A 20,633-nucleotide genomic window follows, 5' to 3' on the forward strand; every position below is an offset into this window, starting at 1 on the left:
CTGTATCTGGTGGTACACCGCCTGCAATCCACTGGTACCGAAAATAATAATACAGGCTATTATTAATATGAATGCACACATCCCTGCCCACTTGAACAGTAAGCTTCTTAAACACTGGTCAGCATAGGTTTGTCGGGGGTGGAGCTTCTGCATGTTGAGGGTGGTAAAGATGTAGATGAAGAAAAGTTTAGTGGAGACAGGTACAATAATGTCATTTTAGGGGTATCTGGCTAAGTGTATGGGTAAGAAATTTGCAGAGGGATACCAGACAATAACGGGTAAATGGCATCAGTATAGGAGGGCACATTGGTTGGCATCATTTAGAATGAACAGCCAGTAATCCCACTCTATGTGATTGACTATCTACATTTGTAAACAATCCCAATGGTTACTTCAATACAACTGATCATTCAATAAACATGCTCACTCCGAATGGCATCATTTCACTGAGCATTTAGTCAAACAATATTATGTTGCAATAACCAACAAGGCATTTATTATTTCCTCTGCAACTACTTTCATTCTACCAACCTGGAAAACGGAAACGCTGACGACTGGGGGGAAACAAATCACTTTTTTCTCCTTGATTGCTACTTGTTGATTGAAGAGGATATGGAGAAAGGAGATCAACTGGAGCTATTGAGGAACCACAGAGGATTTTATCAGTCTGTTGCGCTGTTAAAATTGCAAATCCATATTAAAAAAGAGAAGCACAGGAGAAATAAACCAAGAAGAGTGCCAAGCACTGAGAAAGAAACCCATTCCCAACATTGAGTACATCTACAAGGTGCACGATCTCAACGAAACAGCTTCCCTCAAATATCCTTCCCCCCCCTCATTCAGACTATTCTCTTTTCACTGCTGCCAGAAAAAATTGGTTCTTGAATTGTAACAACAGCAAAGGTTATGGGGAGCAGGAAATGCAGATGAGAGGGAATATTAAATCAGCCATGATGGAATGACTGAGCAGACCAGATGGACTGTACTGCATAATTCTGTTCCTTTGTCTTATGGTCCAAACAGCTACAAATCTCCCTTCAATTCACACATTCGTCAGTCACCTTTAAGAGACTGGAGGTAGAGATTGCCGATAAGTTCAAAATACTTGGCATTTCAATTTCAGAAGACTGGTCCTGGGTCTAGCATAGAACAGTCCTAACAAAGACGACACAAGAACACCCGTACATGATTTCAATCTTCTGCAAGTCAGCGTGTCACCTCACACTTTGACAAATTTCTGTAGCTACACAGTGGACAGTATCATAACTGGTTGCACCACTGCCTGTTCTGGAAACACCAATGCACAGGAAGGGAAAAGCCAACAAGGAGTGATGGAAACAGGCCTTTTCATCGCCGGGAATGCCCTCTACTCCACTGAGTGTTGCCACAAAAGAGCAGCCTCATGCATTTTTCTGTTAGTCAGAATAGGCAGATATCTTTTGAAAGAGAGATAAGGAGGATTTTGTTTTGTTTTGGGGTTTTTTTTTTACAGTCAATGGGTGATCAATCCATGGAATTCATTGGCAGAAAGCTCCGGAGGCCAGATCACTGGGGATACTTATGCAGAGGTCGATAGGTTCTGGATCAGTAAGACTACCAAAAGATACAGGAAGAACGCAAGAGAATGGGGATGAGCAGGAAAATAAATCAGTAAAGATGGAATGGTGAAGCAATCTCCAAGGCTCGAACAGCCTAATTCTGCTTGTATGTCTTATTGCCCATCACCTCCAGCTCCCCGTGGTTACCAGCTCTCAGGAAGCTTCTTCCTGCAGTTATTACTGATGAACTGTTTCAAGGGTAGATGTGGGGAACTTCCTCATGCTGAGTGTGATGAGAGTGTGGAACGAGACTCTAGAGCAAATGATGATACGGGCAGAATTTGAACAGTTGGTAGAAGCTTGACTAAGTACATGGATGGGATCGGTCTGGAGGTAAATGTCAGTGGGGCAAGGCAGAATACGGCTTCAGCATTGACTTGATGGGGCCCAAAAGGACCTGCTTCAGCTCTGCAGTGTTCAGAGACCATAACGCACCCGTGTCCTGTGTCACAACTGAGTTCACTGGATCCCCATCACTATTGACACCTTTAGGCGTGACAGGGATAGGTTATTCAACATTCAAGCTGTCTGGATAAACAGCAGAGAAACATCAGGATTATCTGATAATATGCAGAAGGCAGATATTGTGATGTGATCTGTGAACTACAGTTATTCGTTACCTGTCCGCAAAGTATACATTCACAGAAAAGAAGAGATACGGTTGAGTGAACTCGGCCTTTTCTCCTTGGAGCGATAGAGTATGAGAGCTGATCTGATAGAGGTGTCTAAGATGAAGAGAGGCATTGATGGTGTGGATAGTCAGAGGCTTTTTCCCAGGGCTGAAATGGCTAACACGGCAGGGCACAGTTTTAAGGTGCTTGGAAGCAGGTACAGAGGAGAAGTCAGGGTAAGTTTCTTTTTGACACAGAGAGTGGTGAGTGCATGGAATGGGCTGCCGGTGACTGTGGCGGAGGGGACTCGATTGGGTCTTTTAAGAGACGCCCGTATATCTACATGGAGCTTCGAAAAATAGAGACACTGGTAACCCTAGGTAATTTCTAAAGCAAGCACACGTCTGGCACAACATTGTGCGCCACAGGGCCTGTATTGTGCTGTAGGTTTTCTATATGCTGCAGAGAAACAGGCCCCTCAGCCGATCACATCTACACCAACCATCCACATGCAGCGTCTAATTTATTGGGTACACGTGTCGTCTTCTGCTGTAGCTCATCCATTTCGGTTTGAGCAAATGAACCTCTTGACCATGCCTGCATACTTTTATGCACTGAGTTTCTGCCACATGATTGTCTGATGAGATATTTACATCAATGAGCAGCTGCACAGGTGAAACTAATAAAGTTGCCACTCAGTGTGCACATGATCACTCAGTGAATTTGCCAGCAATTACAGTTGTAGTTGCCTTTACTTTTTCTGGAAACATTGTTCAGTAGCAAGTATCATATTACTTGATTCTGCCATCCTATAGGTTATCCACATAGAATACAAACACCAGGAAATCTGCAGATGCTGGACATTCAAGCAACACACACAAAATGCTGGTGGAACGCAGCAACCCGGGCAGCATCCATAGGAAGTACAGTCGGCTTTTCAGGCAAGATCCTTCGCCCTGTTTTGGGTCTCGGCCAGAAATGTCGACTGGACTTCTTCCTATAGATGCAGCCTGGGCTGCTGCGCTCCACCAGCATTTTGTGTGCATCCACATAGTATACATGTTTCTGTTATCACTATCCTTCTCCAGCAGATCACTTTAATTTTTTTGTCTATTTCAATTGACTTTGGCATAAGAACACTTATGAAAACAAACTTAAGCAATAAGGTTTACGCTTTTGGATCGTAAAACCAAAGGGATCCAACAAGCTGCATTTTGGTAGGTCAAATGAAGGTAGCAATTTCATTATAAAGGGTGGGCCTTGCAGAGTGTTGTGGAAAAGAGGGACATAAGAGTACAGGTAAATAGTTCACTGAAAGCGGCCTCAGAGCTAAAGAGCCAGATCAACAAATTCCAGTGATGGAACATAATGTCCAATAGTACTGGATGTTCGTGAGGCCATACCATAGATTTGGTCACCCTGCCACAGGAACATTTCATTCAATTTCAAAGAGTGCATTCAAACTCTAGGTCCTGATTGACAGTGAGTGGTTGTGCAGGATTATCATCAACTCCTTGGAGAGCAGGAAACTGAATGACACCCTAATGGAAGTATTCAAAGGGATAACGGGCATTATTATTGTGACTGCACACATCCCTACCCCATCACCGCCCTCATAGTAAACACAGAAAACCTACAGCACAATACAAGCCCTTCAGCACACAAAGCTGTGCCGAATGTGTCCCTACCATGTGCAGAAGTTCGCTGATGACACGGCCATAGTGGGGTGTGTCAGGAATGGACAGGAGGAAGAGTATAGGAAACTGATACAGGACTTTGTGATATGGTGCAACTCAAACTACCTGCGTCTCAATATCACCAAGACCAAGGAGATGGTGGTGGACTTTAGGAGATCTAGGCCTCATATGGAGCCAGTGATCATTAATGGAGAATGCGTGGAGCAGGTTAAGACCTACAAGTATCTGGGAGTACAGTTAGACGAGAAGCTAGACTGGACTACCAACACAGATGCCTTGTGCAGGAAGGCACAGAGTCGACTGTACTTCCTTAGAAGGTTGGCGTCATTCAATGTTTGTAGTGAGATGCTGAAGATGTTCTATAGGTCAGTTGTGGAGAGCGCCCTCTTCTTTGTGGTGGCGTGTTGGGGAGGCAGCATTAAGAAGAGGGACGCCTCACGTCTTAATAAGCTGGTAAGGAAGGCGGGCTCTGTCGTGGGCAAAGTACTGGAGAGTATAACATCGGTAGCAGAGCGAAGGGCGCTGAGTAGGCTACGGTCAATTATGGAAAACCCTGAACATCCTCTACAGAGCACCATCCAGAGACAGAGAAGCAGTTTCAGCGACAGGTTGCTATCGATGCAATGCTCCTCAGACAGGATGAAGAGATCAATACTCCCCAATGCCATTCGGCTTTACAATTCAACCGCCAGGAGTAAGATACGTTAAAGTGCCGGGGTTATGACTCAATGTATTTAAGTAAACTACTTAAGAACTTTTTAAAAGCTATTATTAATGCTTTTTGAGAGAGTGATTTAGATGCATATCATATTTTTACTGTTAAGTATTAGATGTAATTAGTTTTGCTACAATAAGTGTATGGGACATTGGAAAAAATGTTCAATTTCCCCATGGGGATGAATAAAGTATCTATCTACCTACCTTAGAAATTACTAGGCTTATCCATATCCGTCTACTTTTCTAAGCTCGATGTACCTGTCCAACAGTATCTTAAAAGACCCTATCATATCCACCTCTACCACCGTTGCCGGCAGCCCATTCTACGCACTCACCAATCTCTGATTAAAAGACTTAGCCCGGCATCTCCTCTGTACATACTCCTCAGCACCTTAAACCTGTGCCCTCTTGTGGCAACCATTTCAACCCTGGGAAAAAAGCCTCTGACTATACAAACGATCAAATCCTCTCATCATCTTATACACCTCTATCAGGTCATCTCTCATCCTCCATCACTCCAAGAAGAAAAGGCCGAGTTCACTCAACCTATTCTCATAAGGCATGCTCCCCAATCCAGGCAACATCCTTGTAAACCTCCTCTGCACCCTTTCAATGGCTTCCACAACATTCCTGTAGTGAGGCAACCAGAGCTGTGAAGCACAGTACTCCAAGTGGGGTCTGACCAGGGTCCTATACAGCTGCAACATTACATCTCAGCCAAAAGCTCAATTCCACGATTGATGAAGGCCAATCAACCTTACGCCTTCTTAACCACAGAGTCAACCTGCGCAGCTGCTTTGAGTGTCCTCTGGACAGGACACCAAGTTCTCACTGATCCTCCACACCGCCAAGAATCTTTATATTAATATTATATTCTTTCTTCAAATTTGACCTACCAAATCTGTATCCTATTAATGTCCCGCCGTAACCTCTGATAACCCTCCAGACTGTGCACAACACCCCCAACTTTTGTGTTATCAGCAAACTTACTAACCAACCCTTTTACTTTGTCATCCAAGTCTTTTACAAAATTCACAAAGAGAAGGTGTTCCAGAACAGATCCCTGAGGCACACCACTGGTCTCCGACCTCCATGCAGAATACAAACCACCAGCAACCACACTCTGCCTTTACAGGCAAGCCAATTCTAGATCCACAAAGCAAGGACTCCATGGATCCCACACCTCTTTACTTTCTGAAGGAGCCTTGCATGGTGTACCTTATCAAATGCCTTACTGAAATCCATATACACTACATCTACTGCTCCACCTTCATCAAAGCATCGCTAATGCTTTTAAAAAAAGCTCCCACACAAGGAGAAATAAATCACCTCATTTGGTGGTGCTCTGCCTGGCTTCTGCTACTGGTAATAATAATAATAATAACAACAACAACAACAACATCATCAACTCATCTCCTTCTACCTTAGGCCATGAACTTATCAATCACCCTTGATGAGTTATTAACTGAAAGATATTAACTTCAAACTTTCTGCATAATCACGGAGTTGAACTGCACATGCATGTAACGAGAGCTGTATAACTCATCTCCTTCTACTTGGGCTACAAACTTATCAATCACCCCTGCCGTGAGACTTTCTGGTGGTCCAAGATCCGTATGCTCCACGACTGCTGGACCAAGTGTGTAAATCTAGGAGGGGATTATGTTGAAAAATAGATGTGCTAGGTTTTCTAAACTTGACTCCTTCTACATTAGGCCACAAACCTATCAATTGCCCCTCGTATTCAGGGGGTCTATCAAAAACACCCAGTAGACTTATTGCCCCCTTCCTGTTCCTGACTTCCACCCACAATGACTCATTAGACAATACATCCACGATTTCCTCCTTTACTGTAGCTGTGTTACTATTCCTGATCAGCAATACCATACCCCAACCTCTTCTGCCTCCCTCCATGTCCTTTTTGAAAGATCCAAAACCTGGAATACTCAGCAGCCATTCCTACTCCAGAGCCATCCATGACTCTGTAATGGCCACAGCATCATTGTTCCACATATTAATCTATGCTCTAAGATCATTCGCCTTGTTTATGATAGTCCTTGCTTAAAAACAGGCATATCTCGGGCCATCTGCCCGAGTGCATCATTGCTCTATCATCTGCTTATCCTTCCTCACAAACTCACTGCAAGCTGTCGCTACTCGTGCAGCAACTGCCCCACCCTCCCTCTCTTTTATGGTTTAAGCAATAAGAGAAAAGACCCACGAAAGTAGAAAGAAGTCACTGTATCTGGTGGTACACCGCCTGCATTCCACTGGTACCGAAAATAATAATACAGGCTATTATTAATATGAATGCACACATCCCTGCCCACTTGAACAGTAAGCTTCTTAAACACTGGTCAGCATAGGTTTGTCGGGGGTGGAGCTTCTGCATGTTGAGGGTGGTGAAGATGTAGATGAAGAAAAGTTTAGTGGAGACAGGTACAATAATGTCATTTTAGGGGTATCTGGCTAAGTGTATGGGTAAGAAATTTGCAGAGGGATACCAGACGATAACGGGTAAATGGCATCAGCATAGGAGGGCACATTGGTTGGCATCATTTAGAATGAACAGCCAGTAATCCCACTCTATGTGATTGACTATCTACATTTGTAAACAATCCCAATGGTTACTTCAATACAACTGATCATTCAATAAACATGCTCACTCCGAATGGCATCATTTCACTGAGCATTTAGTCAAACAATATTATGTTGCAATAACCAACAAGGCATTTATTATTTCCTCTGCAACTACTTTCATTCTACCAACCTGGAAAACGGAGACGCCGACGCCTGGGGGGAAACAAATCACTTTTTTCTCCTTGATTGCTACTTCTTGATTGAAGAGGATATGGAGAACGGAGATCAACTGGAGCTATTGAGGAACCACAGAGGATTTTATCAGTCTGTTGCGCTGTTAAAATTGCAAATCCATATTAAAAAAGAGAAGCACAGGAGAAATAAACCAAGAAGAGTGCCAAGCACTGAGAAAGAAACCCATTCCCAACATTGAGTACATCTACAAGGTGCACGATCTCAACGAAACAGCTTCCCTCAAATACCCTTCCACCCCCCCCCCCTCATTCAGACTATTCTCTTTTCACTGCTGCCAGAAAAAATTGGTTCTTGAATTGTAACAACAGCAAAGGTTATGGGGAGCAGGAAATGCAGATGAGAGGGAATATTAAATCAGCCATGATGGAATGACTGAGCAGACCAGATGGACTGTACTGCATAATTCTGTTCCTTTGTCTTATGGTCCAAACAGCTACAAATCACCCTTCAATTCACACATTCGTCAGTCACCTTTAAGAGACTGGAGGTAGAGATTGCCGATAAGTTCAAAATACTTGGCATTTCAATTTCAGAAGACTGGTCCTGGGTCTAGCATAGAACAGTCCTAACAAAGACGACACAAGAACACCCGTACATGATTTCAATCTTCTGCAAGTCAGCGTGTCACCTCACACTTTGACAAATTTCTGTAGCTACACAGTGGACAGTATCATAACTGGTTGCACCACTGCCTGTTCTGGAAACACCAATGCACAGGAAGGGAAAAGCCAACAAGGAGTGATGGAAACAGGCCTTTTCATCGCCGGGAATGCCCTCTACTCCACTGAGTGTTGCCACAAAAGAGCAGCCTCATGCATTTTTCTGTTAGTCAGAATAGGCAGATATCTTTTGAAAGAGAGATAAGGAGGATTTTGTTTTGTTTTGGGTTTTTTTTTTTTTACAGTCAATGGGTGATCAATCCATGGAATTCATTGGCAGAAAGCTCCGGAGGCCAGATCACTGGGGATACTTATGCAGAGGTCGATAGGTTCTGGATCAGTAAGACTACCAAAAGATACAGGAAGAACGCAAGAGAATGGGGATGAGCAGGAAAATAAATCAGTAAAGATGGAATGGTGAAGCAATCTCCAAGGCTCGAACAGCCTAATTCTGCTTGTATGTCTTATTGCCCATCACCTCCAGCTCCCCGTGGTTACCAGCTCTCAGGAAGCTTCTTCCTGCAGTTATTACTGATGAACTGTTTCAAGGGTAGATGTGGGGAACTTCCTCATGCTGAGTGTGATGAGAGTGTGGAACGAGACTCTAGAGCAAATGATGATACGGGCAGAATTTGAACAGTTGGTAGAAGCTTGACTAAGTACATGGATGGGATCGGTCTGGAGGTAAATGTCAGTGGGGCAAGGCAGAATACGGCTTCAGCATTGACTTGATGGGGCCCAAAAGGACCTGCTTCAGCTTTGCAGTGTTCAGAGACCATAACGCACCCGTGTCCTGTGTCACAACAGAGTTCACTGGATCCCCATCACTATTGACACCTTTAGGCGTGACAGGGATAGGTTATTCAACATTCAAGCTGTCTGGATAAACAGCAGAGTAACATCAGGATTATCTGATAATATGCAGAAGGCAGATATCGTGATGTGATCTGTGAACTACAGTTATTCGTTACCTGTCCGCAAAGTATACATTCACAGAAAAGAAGAGATACGGTTGAGTGAACTCGGCCTTTTCTCCTTGGAGCGATAGAGTATGAGAGCTGATCTGATAGAGGTGTCTAAGATGAAGAGAGGCATTGATGGTGTGGATAGTCAGAGGCTTTTTCCCAGGGCTGAAATGGCTAACACGGCAGGGCACAGTTTTAAGGTGCTTGGAAGCAGGTACAGAGGAGAAGTCAGGGTAAGTTTCTTTTTGACACAGAGAGTGGTGAGTGCATGGAATGGGCTGCCGGTGACTGTGGCGGAGGGGACTCGATTGGGTCTTTTAAGAGACGCCCGTATATCTACATGGAGCTTCGAAAAATAGAGACACTGGTAACCCTAGGTAATTTCTAAAGCAAGCACACGTCTGGCACAACATTGTGCGCCACAGGGCCTGTATTGTGCTGTAGGTTTTCTATATGCTGCAGAGAAACAGGCCCCTCAGCCGATCACATCTACACCAACCATCCACATGCAGCGTCTAATTTATTGGGTACACGTGTCGTCTTCTGCTGTAGCTCATCCATTTCGGTTTGAGCAAATGAACCTCTTGACCATGCCCGCATACTTTTATGCACTGAGTTTCTGCCACATGATTGGCTGATGAGATATTTACATCAATGAGCAGCTGCACAGGTGAAACTAATAAAGTTGCCACTCAGTGTGCACATGATTACTCAGTGAATTTGCCAGCAATTTCAGTTGTAGTTGCCTTTACTTTTTCTGGAAACATTGTTCAGTAGCAAGTATCATATTACTTGATTCTGCCATCCTATAGGTTATCCACATAGAATACAAACACCAGGAAATCTGCAGATGCTGGACATTCAAGCAACACACACAAAATGCTGGTGGAACGCAGCAACCCGGGCAGCATCCATAGGAAGTACAGTCGGCTTTTCAGGCAAGATCCTTCGCCCTGTTTTGGGTCTCGGCCAGAAATGTCGACTGGACTTCTTCCTATAGATGCAGCCTGGGCTGCTGCGCTCCACCAGCATTTTGTGTGCGTCCACATAGTATACATGTTTCTGTTATCACTATCCTTCTCCAGGAGATCACTTTAATTTTTTTGTCTATTTCAATTGACTTTGGCATAAGAACACTTATGAAAACAAACTTAAGCAATAAGGTTTACGCTTTTGGATCGTAAAACCAAAGGGATCCAACAAGCTGCATTTTGGTAGGTCAAATGAAGGTAGCAATTTCATTATAAAGGGTGGGCCTTGCAGAGTGTTGTGGAAAAGCGGGACATAAGAGTACAGGTAAATAGTTCACTGAAAGCGGCCTCAGAGCTAAAGAGCCAGATCAACGAATTCCAGTGATGGAACATAATGTCCAATAGTACTGGATGTTCGTGAGGCCATACCATAGATTTGGTCACCCTGCCATAGGAACATTTCATTCAATTTCAAAGAGTGCATTCAAACTCTAGGTCCTGATTGACAGTGAGTGGTTGTGCAGGATTATCATCAACTCCTTGGAGAGCAGGAAACTGAATGACACCCTAATGGAAGTATTCAAAGGGATAACGGGCATTATTATTGTGACTGCACACATCCCTACCCCATCACCGCCCTCATAGTAAACACAGAAAACCTACAGCACAATACAAGCCCTTCAGCCCACAATGCTGTGCCGAATGTGTCCCTACCATGTGCAGAAGTTCGCTGATGACACGGCCATAGTGGGGTGTGTCAGGAATGGACAGGAGGAAGAGTATAGGAAACTGATACAGGACTTTGTGATATGGTGCAACTCAAACTACCTGCGTCTCAATATCACCAAGACCAAGGAGATGGTGGTGGACTTTAGGAGATCTAGGCCTCATATGGAGCCAGTGATCATTAATGGAGAATGTGTGGAGCAGGTTAAGACCTACAAGTATCTGGGAGTACAGTTAGACGAGAAGCTAGACTGGACTACCAACGCAGACGCCTTGTGCAGGAAGGCACAGAGTCGACTGTACTTCTTAGAAGGTTGGCGTCATTCAATGTTTGTAGTGAGATGCTGAAGATGTTCTATAGGTCAGTTGTGGAGAGCGCCCTCTTCTTTGCGGTGGAGTGTTGAGGAGGCAGCATTAAGAAGAGGGACGCCTCACGTCTTAATAAGCTGGTAAGGAAGGCGGGCTCTGTCGTGGGCAAAGTACTGGAGAGTATAACATCGGTAGCAGAGCGAAGGGCGCTGAGTAGGCTACGGTCAATTATGGAAAACCCTGAACATCCTCTACATAGCACCATCCAGAGACAGAGAAGCAGTTTCAGCGACAGGTTGCTATCGATGCAATGCTCCTCAGACAGGATGAAGAGATCAATACTCCCCAATGCCATTCGGCTTTACAATTCAACCGCCAGGAGTAAGATATGTTAAAGTGCCGGGGTTAGGTCTCAATGTATTTAAGTAAATTACTTAAGAACTTTTTAAAAGCTATTATTAATGCTTTTTGAGAGAGTGATTTAGATGCATATCATATTTTTACTGAGTTAAGTATTGGATGTAATTAGTTTTGCTACAATAAGTGTATGGGACATTGGAAAAAATGTTGAATTTCCCCATGGGGATGAATAAAGTATCTATCTATCTATCTACCTTAGAAATTACTAGGCTTATCCATATCCGTCTACTTTTCTAAGCTCGATGTACCTGTCCAACAGTATCTTAAAAGACCCTATCATATCCACCTCTACCACCGTTGCCGGCAGCCCATTCCACACACTCACCAATCTCTGATTAAAAGACTTACCCCGGCATCTCCTCTGTACATACTCCTCAGCACCTTAAACCTGTGCCCTCTTCTGGCAACCGTTTCAACCCTGGGAAAAAAGCCTCTGACTATCCAAACGATCAAAGCCTCTCATCATCTTATACACCTCTATCAGGTCATCTCTCATCCTCCGTCACTCCAAGAAGAAAAGGCCGAGTTCACTCAACCTATTCTCATAAGGCATGCTCCCCAATCCAGGCAACATCCTTGTAAACCTCCTCTGCACCCTTTCAATGGCTTCCACAACATTCCTGTAGTGAGGCAACCAGAGCTGTGAAGCACAGTACTCCAAGTGGGGTCTGACCAGGGTCCTATACAGCTGCAACATTACATCTCAGCCAAAAGCTCAATTCCACGATTGATGAAGGCCAATCAACCTTACGCCTTCTTAACCACAGAGTCAACCTGCACAGCTGCTTTGAGTGTCCTCTGGACAGGACACCAAGTTCTCACTGATCCTCCACACCGCCAAGAATCTTTATATTAATATTATATTCTTTCTTCAAATTTGACCTACCAAATCTGTATCCTATTAATGTCCCGCCGTAACCTCTGATAACCCTCCAGACTGTCCACAACACCCCCAACTTTTGTGTTATCAGCAAACTTACTAACCAACCCTTTTACTTTGTCATCCAAGTCTTTTATAAAATTCAAAAAGAGAAGGTGTTCCAGAACAGATCACTGAGGCACACCACTGGTCACTGACCTCCATGCAGAATACAAACCACCAGCAACCACCCTCTGCCTTTACAGGCAAGCCAATTCTAGATCCACAGAGCAAGGACTCCATGGATCCCACACCTCTTTACTTTCTGAAGGAGCCTTGCATGGTGTACCTTATCAAATGCCTTACTGAAATCCATATACACTACATCTACTGCTCCACCTTCATCAAAGCATCGCTAATGCTTTTAAAAAAAGCTCCCACACAAGGAGAAATAAATCACCTCATTTGGTGGTGCTCTGCCTGGCTTCTGCTACTGGTAATAATAATAATAATAATAACAACAACAACAACATCATCAACTCATCTCCTTCTACCTTAGGCCATGAACTTATCAATCACCCTTGATGAGTTATTAACTGATAGATATTAACTTCAAACTTTCTGCATAATCAAGGAGTTGAAATGCACATGCATGTAACGAGAGCTGTATAACTCATCTCCTTCTACTTGGGCTACAAACTTATCAATCACCCCTGCCGTGAGACTTTCTGGTGGTCCAAGATCCGTATGCTCCACGACTGCTGGACCAAGTGTGTAAATCTAGGAGGGGAATATCTTGAAAAAGAGATGTGCTAGGTTTTCTAAAATTGACTCCTTCTACATTAGGCCACAAACTTATCAATCACCCCTCGTATTCAGGGGGGCTATCAAAAACACCCAGTAGACTTATTGCCCCCTTCCTGTTCCTGACTTCCACCCACAATGACTCATTAGACAATACATCCACGATTTCCTCCTTTACTGTAGCTGTGTTACTATTCCTGATCAGCAATGCCATACCCCAACCTCTTCTGCCTCCCTCCATGTCCTTTTTGAAAGATCCAAAACCTGGAATACTCAGCAGCCATTCCTACTCCAGAGCCATCCATGACTCTGTAATGGCCACAGCATCATTGTTCCACATATTAATCTATGCTCTAAGATCATTCGCCTTGTTTATGATAGTCCTTGCTTAAAAACAGGCATATCTCGGGCCATCTGCCCGAGTGCATCATTGCTCTATCATCTGCTTATCCTTCCTCACAAACTCACTGCAAGCTGTCGCTACTCGTGCAGCAACTGCCCCACCCTCCCTCTCTTTTATGGTTTAAGCAATAAGAGAAAAGACCCACGAAAGTAGAAAGAAGTCACTGCTTTTGGTGGTACACCGCCTGCAATCCACTGGTACCGAAAATAATAATACAGGCTATTATTAATATGAATGCACACATCCCTGCCCACTTGAACAGTAAGCTTCTTAAACACTGGTCAGCATAGGTTCAAGGTCAGGGGTGGAGCTTCTGCATGTTGAGGGTGGTGAAGATGTAGATGAAGAAAAGTTTAGTGGAGACAGGTACAATAATGTCATTTTAGGGGTATCTGGCTAAGTGTATGGGTAAGAAATTTGCAGAGGGATACCAGACGATAATGGGTAAATGGCATCAGTATAGGAGGGCACATTGGTTGGCATCATTTAGAATGAACAGCCAGTAATCCCACTCTATGTGATTGACTATCTACATTTGTAAACAATCCCAATGGTTACTTCAATACAACTGATCATTCAATAAACATGCTCACTCCGAATGGCATCATTTCACTGAGCATTTAGTCAAACAATATTATGTTGCAATAACCAACAAGGCATTTATTATTTCCTCTGCAACTACTTTCATTCTACCAACCTGGAAAACGGAAACGCTGACGACTGGGGGGAAACAAATCACTTTTTTCTCCTTGATTGCTACTTGTTGATTGAAGAGGATATGGAGAAAGGAGATCAACTGGAGCTATTGAGGAACCACAGAGGATTTTATCAGTCTGTTGCGCTGTTAAAATTGCAAATCCATATTAAAAAAGAGAAGCACAGGAGAAATAAACCAAGAAGAGTGCCAAGCACTGAGAAAGAAACCCATTCCCAACATTGAGTACATCTACAAGGTGCACGATCTCAACGAAACAGCTTCCCTCAAATATCCTTCCCCCCCTCATTCAGACTATTCTCTTTTCACTGCTGCCAGAAAAAATTGGTTCTTGAATTGTAACAACAGCAAAGGTTATGGGGAGCAGGAAATGCAGATGAGAGGGAATATTAAATCAGCCATGATGGAATGACTGAGCAGACCAGATGGACTGTACTGCATAATTCTGTTCATTTGTCTTATGGTCCAAACAGCTACAAATCTCCCTTCAATTCACACATTCGTCAGTCACCTTTAAGAGACTGGAGGTAGAGATTGCCGATAAGTTCAAAATACTTGGCATTTCAATTTCAGAAGACTGGTCCTGGGTCTAGCATAGAACAGTCCTAACAAAGACGACACAAGAACACCCGTACATGATTTCAATCTTCTGCAAGTCAGCGTGTCACCTCACACTTTGACAAATTTCTGTAGCTACACAGTGGACAGTATCATAACTGGTTGCACCACTGCCTGTTCTGGAAACACCAATGCACAGGAAGGGAAAAGCCAACAAGGAGTGATGGAAACAGGCCTTTTCATCGCCGGGAATGCCCTCTACTCCACTGAGTGTTGCCACAAAAGAGCAGCCTCATGCATTTTTCTGTTAGTCAGAATAGGCAGATATCTTTTGAAAGAGAGATAAGGAGGATTTTGTTTTGTTTTGGGTTTTTTTTTTTTTACAGTCAATGGGTGATCAATCCATGGAATTCATTGGCAGAAAGCTCCGGAGGCCAGACCACTGGGGATACTTATGCAGAGGTCGATAGGTTCTGGATCAGTAAGACTACCAAAAGATACAGGAAGAACGCAAGAGAATGGGGATGAGCAGGAAAATAAATCAGTAAAGATGGAATGGTGAAGCAATCTCCAAGGCTCGAACAGCCTAATTCTGCTTGTATGTCTTATTGCCCATCACCTCCAGCTCCCCGTGGTTACCAGCTCTCAGGAAGCTTCTTCCTGCAGTTATTACTGATGAACTGTTTCAAGGGTAGATGTGGGGAACTTCCTCATGCTGAGTGTGATGAGAGTGTGGAACGAGACTCTAGAGCAAATGATGATACGGGCAGAATTTGAACAGTTGGTAGAAGCTTGACTAAGTACATGGATGGGATCGGTCTGGAGGTAAATGTCAGTGGGGCAAGGCAGAATACGGCTTCAGCATTGACTTGATGGGGCCCAAAAGGACCTGCTTCAGCTCTGCAGTGTTCAGAGACCATAACGCACCCGTGTCCTGTGTCACAACTGAGTTCACTGGATCCCCATCACTATTGACACCTTTAGGCGTGACAGGGATAGGTTATTCAACATTCAAGCTGTCTGGATAAACAGCAGAGAAACATCAGGATTATCTGATAATATGCAGAAGGCAGATATTGTGATGTGATCTGTGAACTACAGTTATTCGTTACCTGTCCGCAAAGTATACATTCACAGAAAAGAAGAGATACGGTTGAGTGAACTCGGCCTTTTCTCCTTGGAGCGATAGAGTATGAGAGCTGATCTGATAGAGGTGTCTAAGATGAAGAGAGGCATTGATGGTGTGGATAGTCAGAGGCTTTTTCCCAGGGCTGAAATGGCTAACACGGCAGGGCACAGTTTTAAGGTGCTTGGAAGCAGGTACAGAGGAGAAGTCAGGGTAAGTTTCTTTTTGACACAGAGAGTGGTGAGTGCATGGAATGGGCTGCCGGTGACTGTGGCGGAGGGGACTCGATTGGGTCTTTTAAGAGACGCCCGTATATCTACATGGAGCTTCGAAAAATAGAGACACTGGTAACCCTAGGTAATTTCTAAAGCAAGCACACGTCTGGCACAACATTGTGCGCCACAGGGCCTGTATTGTGCTGTAGGTTTTCTATATGCTGCAGAGAAACAGGCCCCTCAGCCGATCACATCTACACCAACCATCCACATGCAGCGTCTAATTTATTGGGTACACGTGTCGTCTTCTGCTGTAGCTCATCCATTTCGGTTTGAGCAAATGAACCTCTTGACCATGCCCGCATACTTTTATGCACTGAGTTTCTGCCACATGATTGGCTGATGAGATATTTACATCAATGAGCAGCTGCACAGGTGAAACTAATAAAGTTGCCACTCAGTGTGCACATGATTACTCAGTGAATTTGCCAGCAATTTCAGTTGTAGTTGCCTTTACCTTTTCTGGAAACATTGTTCAGTAGCAAGTATCATATTACTTGATTCTGCCATCCTATAGGTTATCCACATAGAATACAAACACCAGGAAATCTGCAGATGCTGGACATTCAAGCAACACACACAAAATGCTGGTGGAACGCAGCAACCCGGGCAGCATCCATAGGAAGTACGGTCGGCTTTTCAGGCAAGATCCTTCGCCCTGTTTTGGGTCTCGGCCAGAAATGTCGACTGGACTTCTTCCTATAGATGCAGCCTGGGCTGCTGCGCTCCACCAGCATTTTGTGTGCATCCACATAGTATACATGTTTCTGTTATCACTATCCTTCTCCAGGAGATCACTTTAATTTTTTTGTCTATTTCAATTGACTTTGGCATAAGAACACTTATGAAAACAAACTTAAGCAATAAGGTTTACGCTTTTGGATCGTAAAACCAAAGGGATCCAACAAGCTGCATTTTGGTAGGTCAAATGAAGGTAGCAATTTCATTATAAAGGGTGGGCCTTGCAGAGTGTTGTGGAAAAGCGGGACATAAGAGTACAGGTAAATAGTTCACTGAAAGCGGCCTCAGAGCTAAAGAGCCAGATCAACGAATTCCAGTGATGGAACATAATGTCCAATAGTACTGGATGTTCGTGAGGCCATACCATAGATTTGGTCACCCTGCCATAGGAACATTTCATTCAATTTCAAAGAGTGCATTCAAACTCTAGGTCCTGATTGACAGTGAGTGGTTGTGCAGGATTATCATCAACTCCTTGGAGAGCAGGAAACTGAATGACACCCTAATGGAAGTATTCAAAGGGATAACGGGCATTATTATTGTGACTGCACACATCCCTACCCCATCACCGCCCTCATAGTAAACACAGAAAACCTACAGCACAATACAAGCCCTTCAGCCCACAAAGCTGTGCCGAATGTGTCCCTACCATGTGCAGAAGTTCGCTGATGACACGGCCATAGTGGGGTGTGTCAGGAATGGACAGGAGGAAGAGTATAGGAAACTGATACAGGACTTTGTGATATGGTGCAACTCAAACTACCTGCGTCTCAATATCACCAAGTCCAAGGAGATGGTGGTGGACTTTAGGAGATCTAGGCCTCATATGGAGCCAGTGATCATTAATGGAGAATGTGTGGAGCAGGTTAAGACCTACAAGTATCTGGGAGTACAGTTAGACGAGAAGCTAGACTGGACTACCAACGCAGACGCCTTGTGCAGGAAGGCACAGAGTCGACTGTACTTCTTAGAAGGTTGGCGTCATTCAATGTTTGTAGTGAGATGCTGAAGATGTTCTATAGGTCAGTTGTGGAGAGCGCCCTCTTCTTTGCGGTGGCGTGTTGAGGAGGCAGCATTAAGAAGAGGGACGCCTCACGTCTTAATAAGCTGGTAAGGAAGGCGGGCTCTGTCGTGGGCAAAGTACTGGAGAGTATAACATCGGTAGCAGAGCGAAGGGCGCTGAGTAGGCTACGGTCAATTATGGAAAACCCTGAACATCCTCTACATAGCACCATCCAGAGACAGAGAAGCAGTTTCAGCGACAGGTTGCTATCGATGCAATGCTCCTCAGACAGGATGAAGAGATCAATACTCCCCAATGCCATTCGGCTTTACAATTCAACCGCCAGGAGTAAGATATGTTAAAGTGCCGGGGTTAGGTCTCAATGTATTTAAGTAAATTACTTAAGAACTTTTTAAAAGCTATTATTAATGCTTTTTGAGAGAGTGATTTAGATGCATATCATATTTTTACTGAGTTAAGTATTGGATGTAATTAGTTTTGCTACAATAAGTGTATGGGACATTGGAAAAAATGTTGAATTTCCCCATGGGGATGAATAAAGTATCTATCTATCTATCTACCTTAGAAATTACTAGGCTTATCCATATCCATCTATTTTTCTAAGCTCGATGTACCTGTCCAACAGTATCTTAAAAGACCCTATCATATCCACCTCTACCACCGTTGCCGGCAGCCCATTCCACGCACTCACCAATCTCTGATTAAAAGACTTACCCCGGCATCTCCTCTGTACATACTCCTCAGCACCTTAAACCTGTGCCCTCTTGTGGCAACCGTTTCAACCCTGGGAAAAAAGCCTCTGACTATCCAAACGATCAAAGCCTCTCATCATCTTATACACCTCTATCAGGTCATCTCTCATCCTCCGTCACTCCAAGAAGAAAAGGCCGAGTTCACTCAACCTATTCTCATAAGGCATGCTCCCCAATCCAGGCAACATCCTTGTAAACCTCCTCTGCACCCTTTCAATGGCTTCCACAACATTCCTGTAGTGAGGCAACCAGAGCTGTGAGGCACAGTACTCCAAGTGGGGTCTGACCAGGGTCCTATACAGCTGCAACATTACATCTCAACCAAAAGCTCAATTCCACGATTGATGAAGGCCAATCAACCTTACGCCTTCTTAACCACAGAGTCAACCTGCGCAGCTGCTTTGAGTGTCCTCTGGACAGGACACCAAGTTCTCACTGATCCTCCACACCGCCAAGAATCTTTATATTAATATTATATTCTTTCTTCAAATTTGACCTACCAAATCTGTATCCTATTAATGTCCCGCCGTAACCTCTGATAACCCTCCAGACTGTCCACAACACCCCCAACTTTTGTGTTATCAGCAAACTTACTAACCAACCCTTTTACTTTGTCATCCAAGTCTTTTATAAAATTCAAAAAGAGAAGGTGTTCCAGAACAGATCACTGAGGCACACCACTGGTCACTGACCTCCATGCAGAATACAAACCACCAGCAACCACCCTCTGCCTTTACAGGCAAGCCAATTCTAGATCCACAGAGCAAGGACTCCATGGATCCCACACCTCTTTACTTTCTGAAGGAGCCTTGCATGGTGTACCTTATCAAATGCCTTACTGAAATCCATATACACTACATCTACTGCTCCACCTTCATCAAAGCATCGCTAATGCTTTTAAAAAAAGCTCCCACACAAGGAGAAATAAATCACCTCATTTGGTGGTGCTCTGCCTGGCTTCTGCTACTGGTAATAATAATAATAATAATAATAACAACAACAACAACATCATCAACTCATCTCCTTCTACCTTAGGCCATGAACTTTACAATCACCCTTGATGAGTTATTAACTGATAGATATTAACTTCAAACTTTCTGCATAATCAAGGAGTTGAAATGCACATGCATGTAACGAGAGCTGTATAACTCATCTCCTTCTACTTGGGCTACAAACTTATCAATCACCCCTGCCGTGAGACTTTCTGGTGGTCCAAGATCCGTATGCTCCACGACTGCTGGACCAAGTGTGTAAATCTAGGAGGGGAATATCTTGAAAAAGAGATGTGCTAGGTTTTCTAAAATTGACTCCTTCTACATTAGGCCACAAACTTATCAATCACCCCTCGTATTCAGGGGGGCTATCAAAAACACCCAGTAGACTTATTGCCCCCTTCCTGTTCCTGACTTCCACCCACAATGACTCATTAGACAATACATCCACGATTTCCTCCTTTACTGTAGCTGTGTTACTATTCCTGATCAGCAATGCCATACCCCAACCTCTTCTGCCTCCCTCCATGTCCTTTTTGAAAGATCCAAAACCAGGAATACTCAGCAGCCATTCCTACTCCAGAGCCATCCATGACTCTGTAATGGCCACAGCATCATTGTTCCACATATTAATCTATGCTCTAAGATCATTCGCCTTGTTTATGATAGTCCTTGCTTAAAAACAGGCATATCTCGGGCCATCTGCCCGAGTGCATCATTGCTCTATCATCTGCTTATCCTTCCTCACAAACTCACTGCAAGCTGTCGCTACTCGTGCAGCAACTGCCCCACCCTCCCTCTCTTTTATGGTTTAAGCAATAAGAGAAAAGACCCACGAAAGTAGAAAGAAGTCACTGTATCTGGTGGTACACCGCC

At 44.0% G+C, this 20,633-nt stretch overlaps 1 protein-coding gene across 1 annotated transcript in view; it reads right to left on the reverse strand.

The window, feature by feature from the left end:
* Positions 1-20,633, reverse strand: part of LOC140722851 (NACHT, LRR and PYD domains-containing protein 3-like) — a 93,729-nt gene that overhangs the window by 15,161 nt on the left and 57,935 nt on the right. Inside the window, exons 10-12 of the mRNA XM_073037492.1 lie at positions 14,272-14,376; positions 7,394-7,498; positions 532-636 (exon numbers count right to left, since the gene is read on the reverse strand). Of these exons, the coding sequence (XP_072893593.1) occupies positions 532-636; positions 7,394-7,498; positions 14,272-14,376 (315 nt within the window). The remainder of the gene's footprint in view (positions 1-531; positions 637-7,393; positions 7,499-14,271; positions 14,377-20,633) is intronic.

This window comes from Hemitrygon akajei, unplaced genomic scaffold, assembly GCF_048418815.1.
Source record: "Hemitrygon akajei unplaced genomic scaffold, sHemAka1.3 Scf000091, whole genome shotgun sequence".
In the NCBI taxonomy this organism is placed as follows: domain Eukaryota; kingdom Metazoa; phylum Chordata; class Chondrichthyes; order Myliobatiformes; family Dasyatidae; genus Hemitrygon; species Hemitrygon akajei.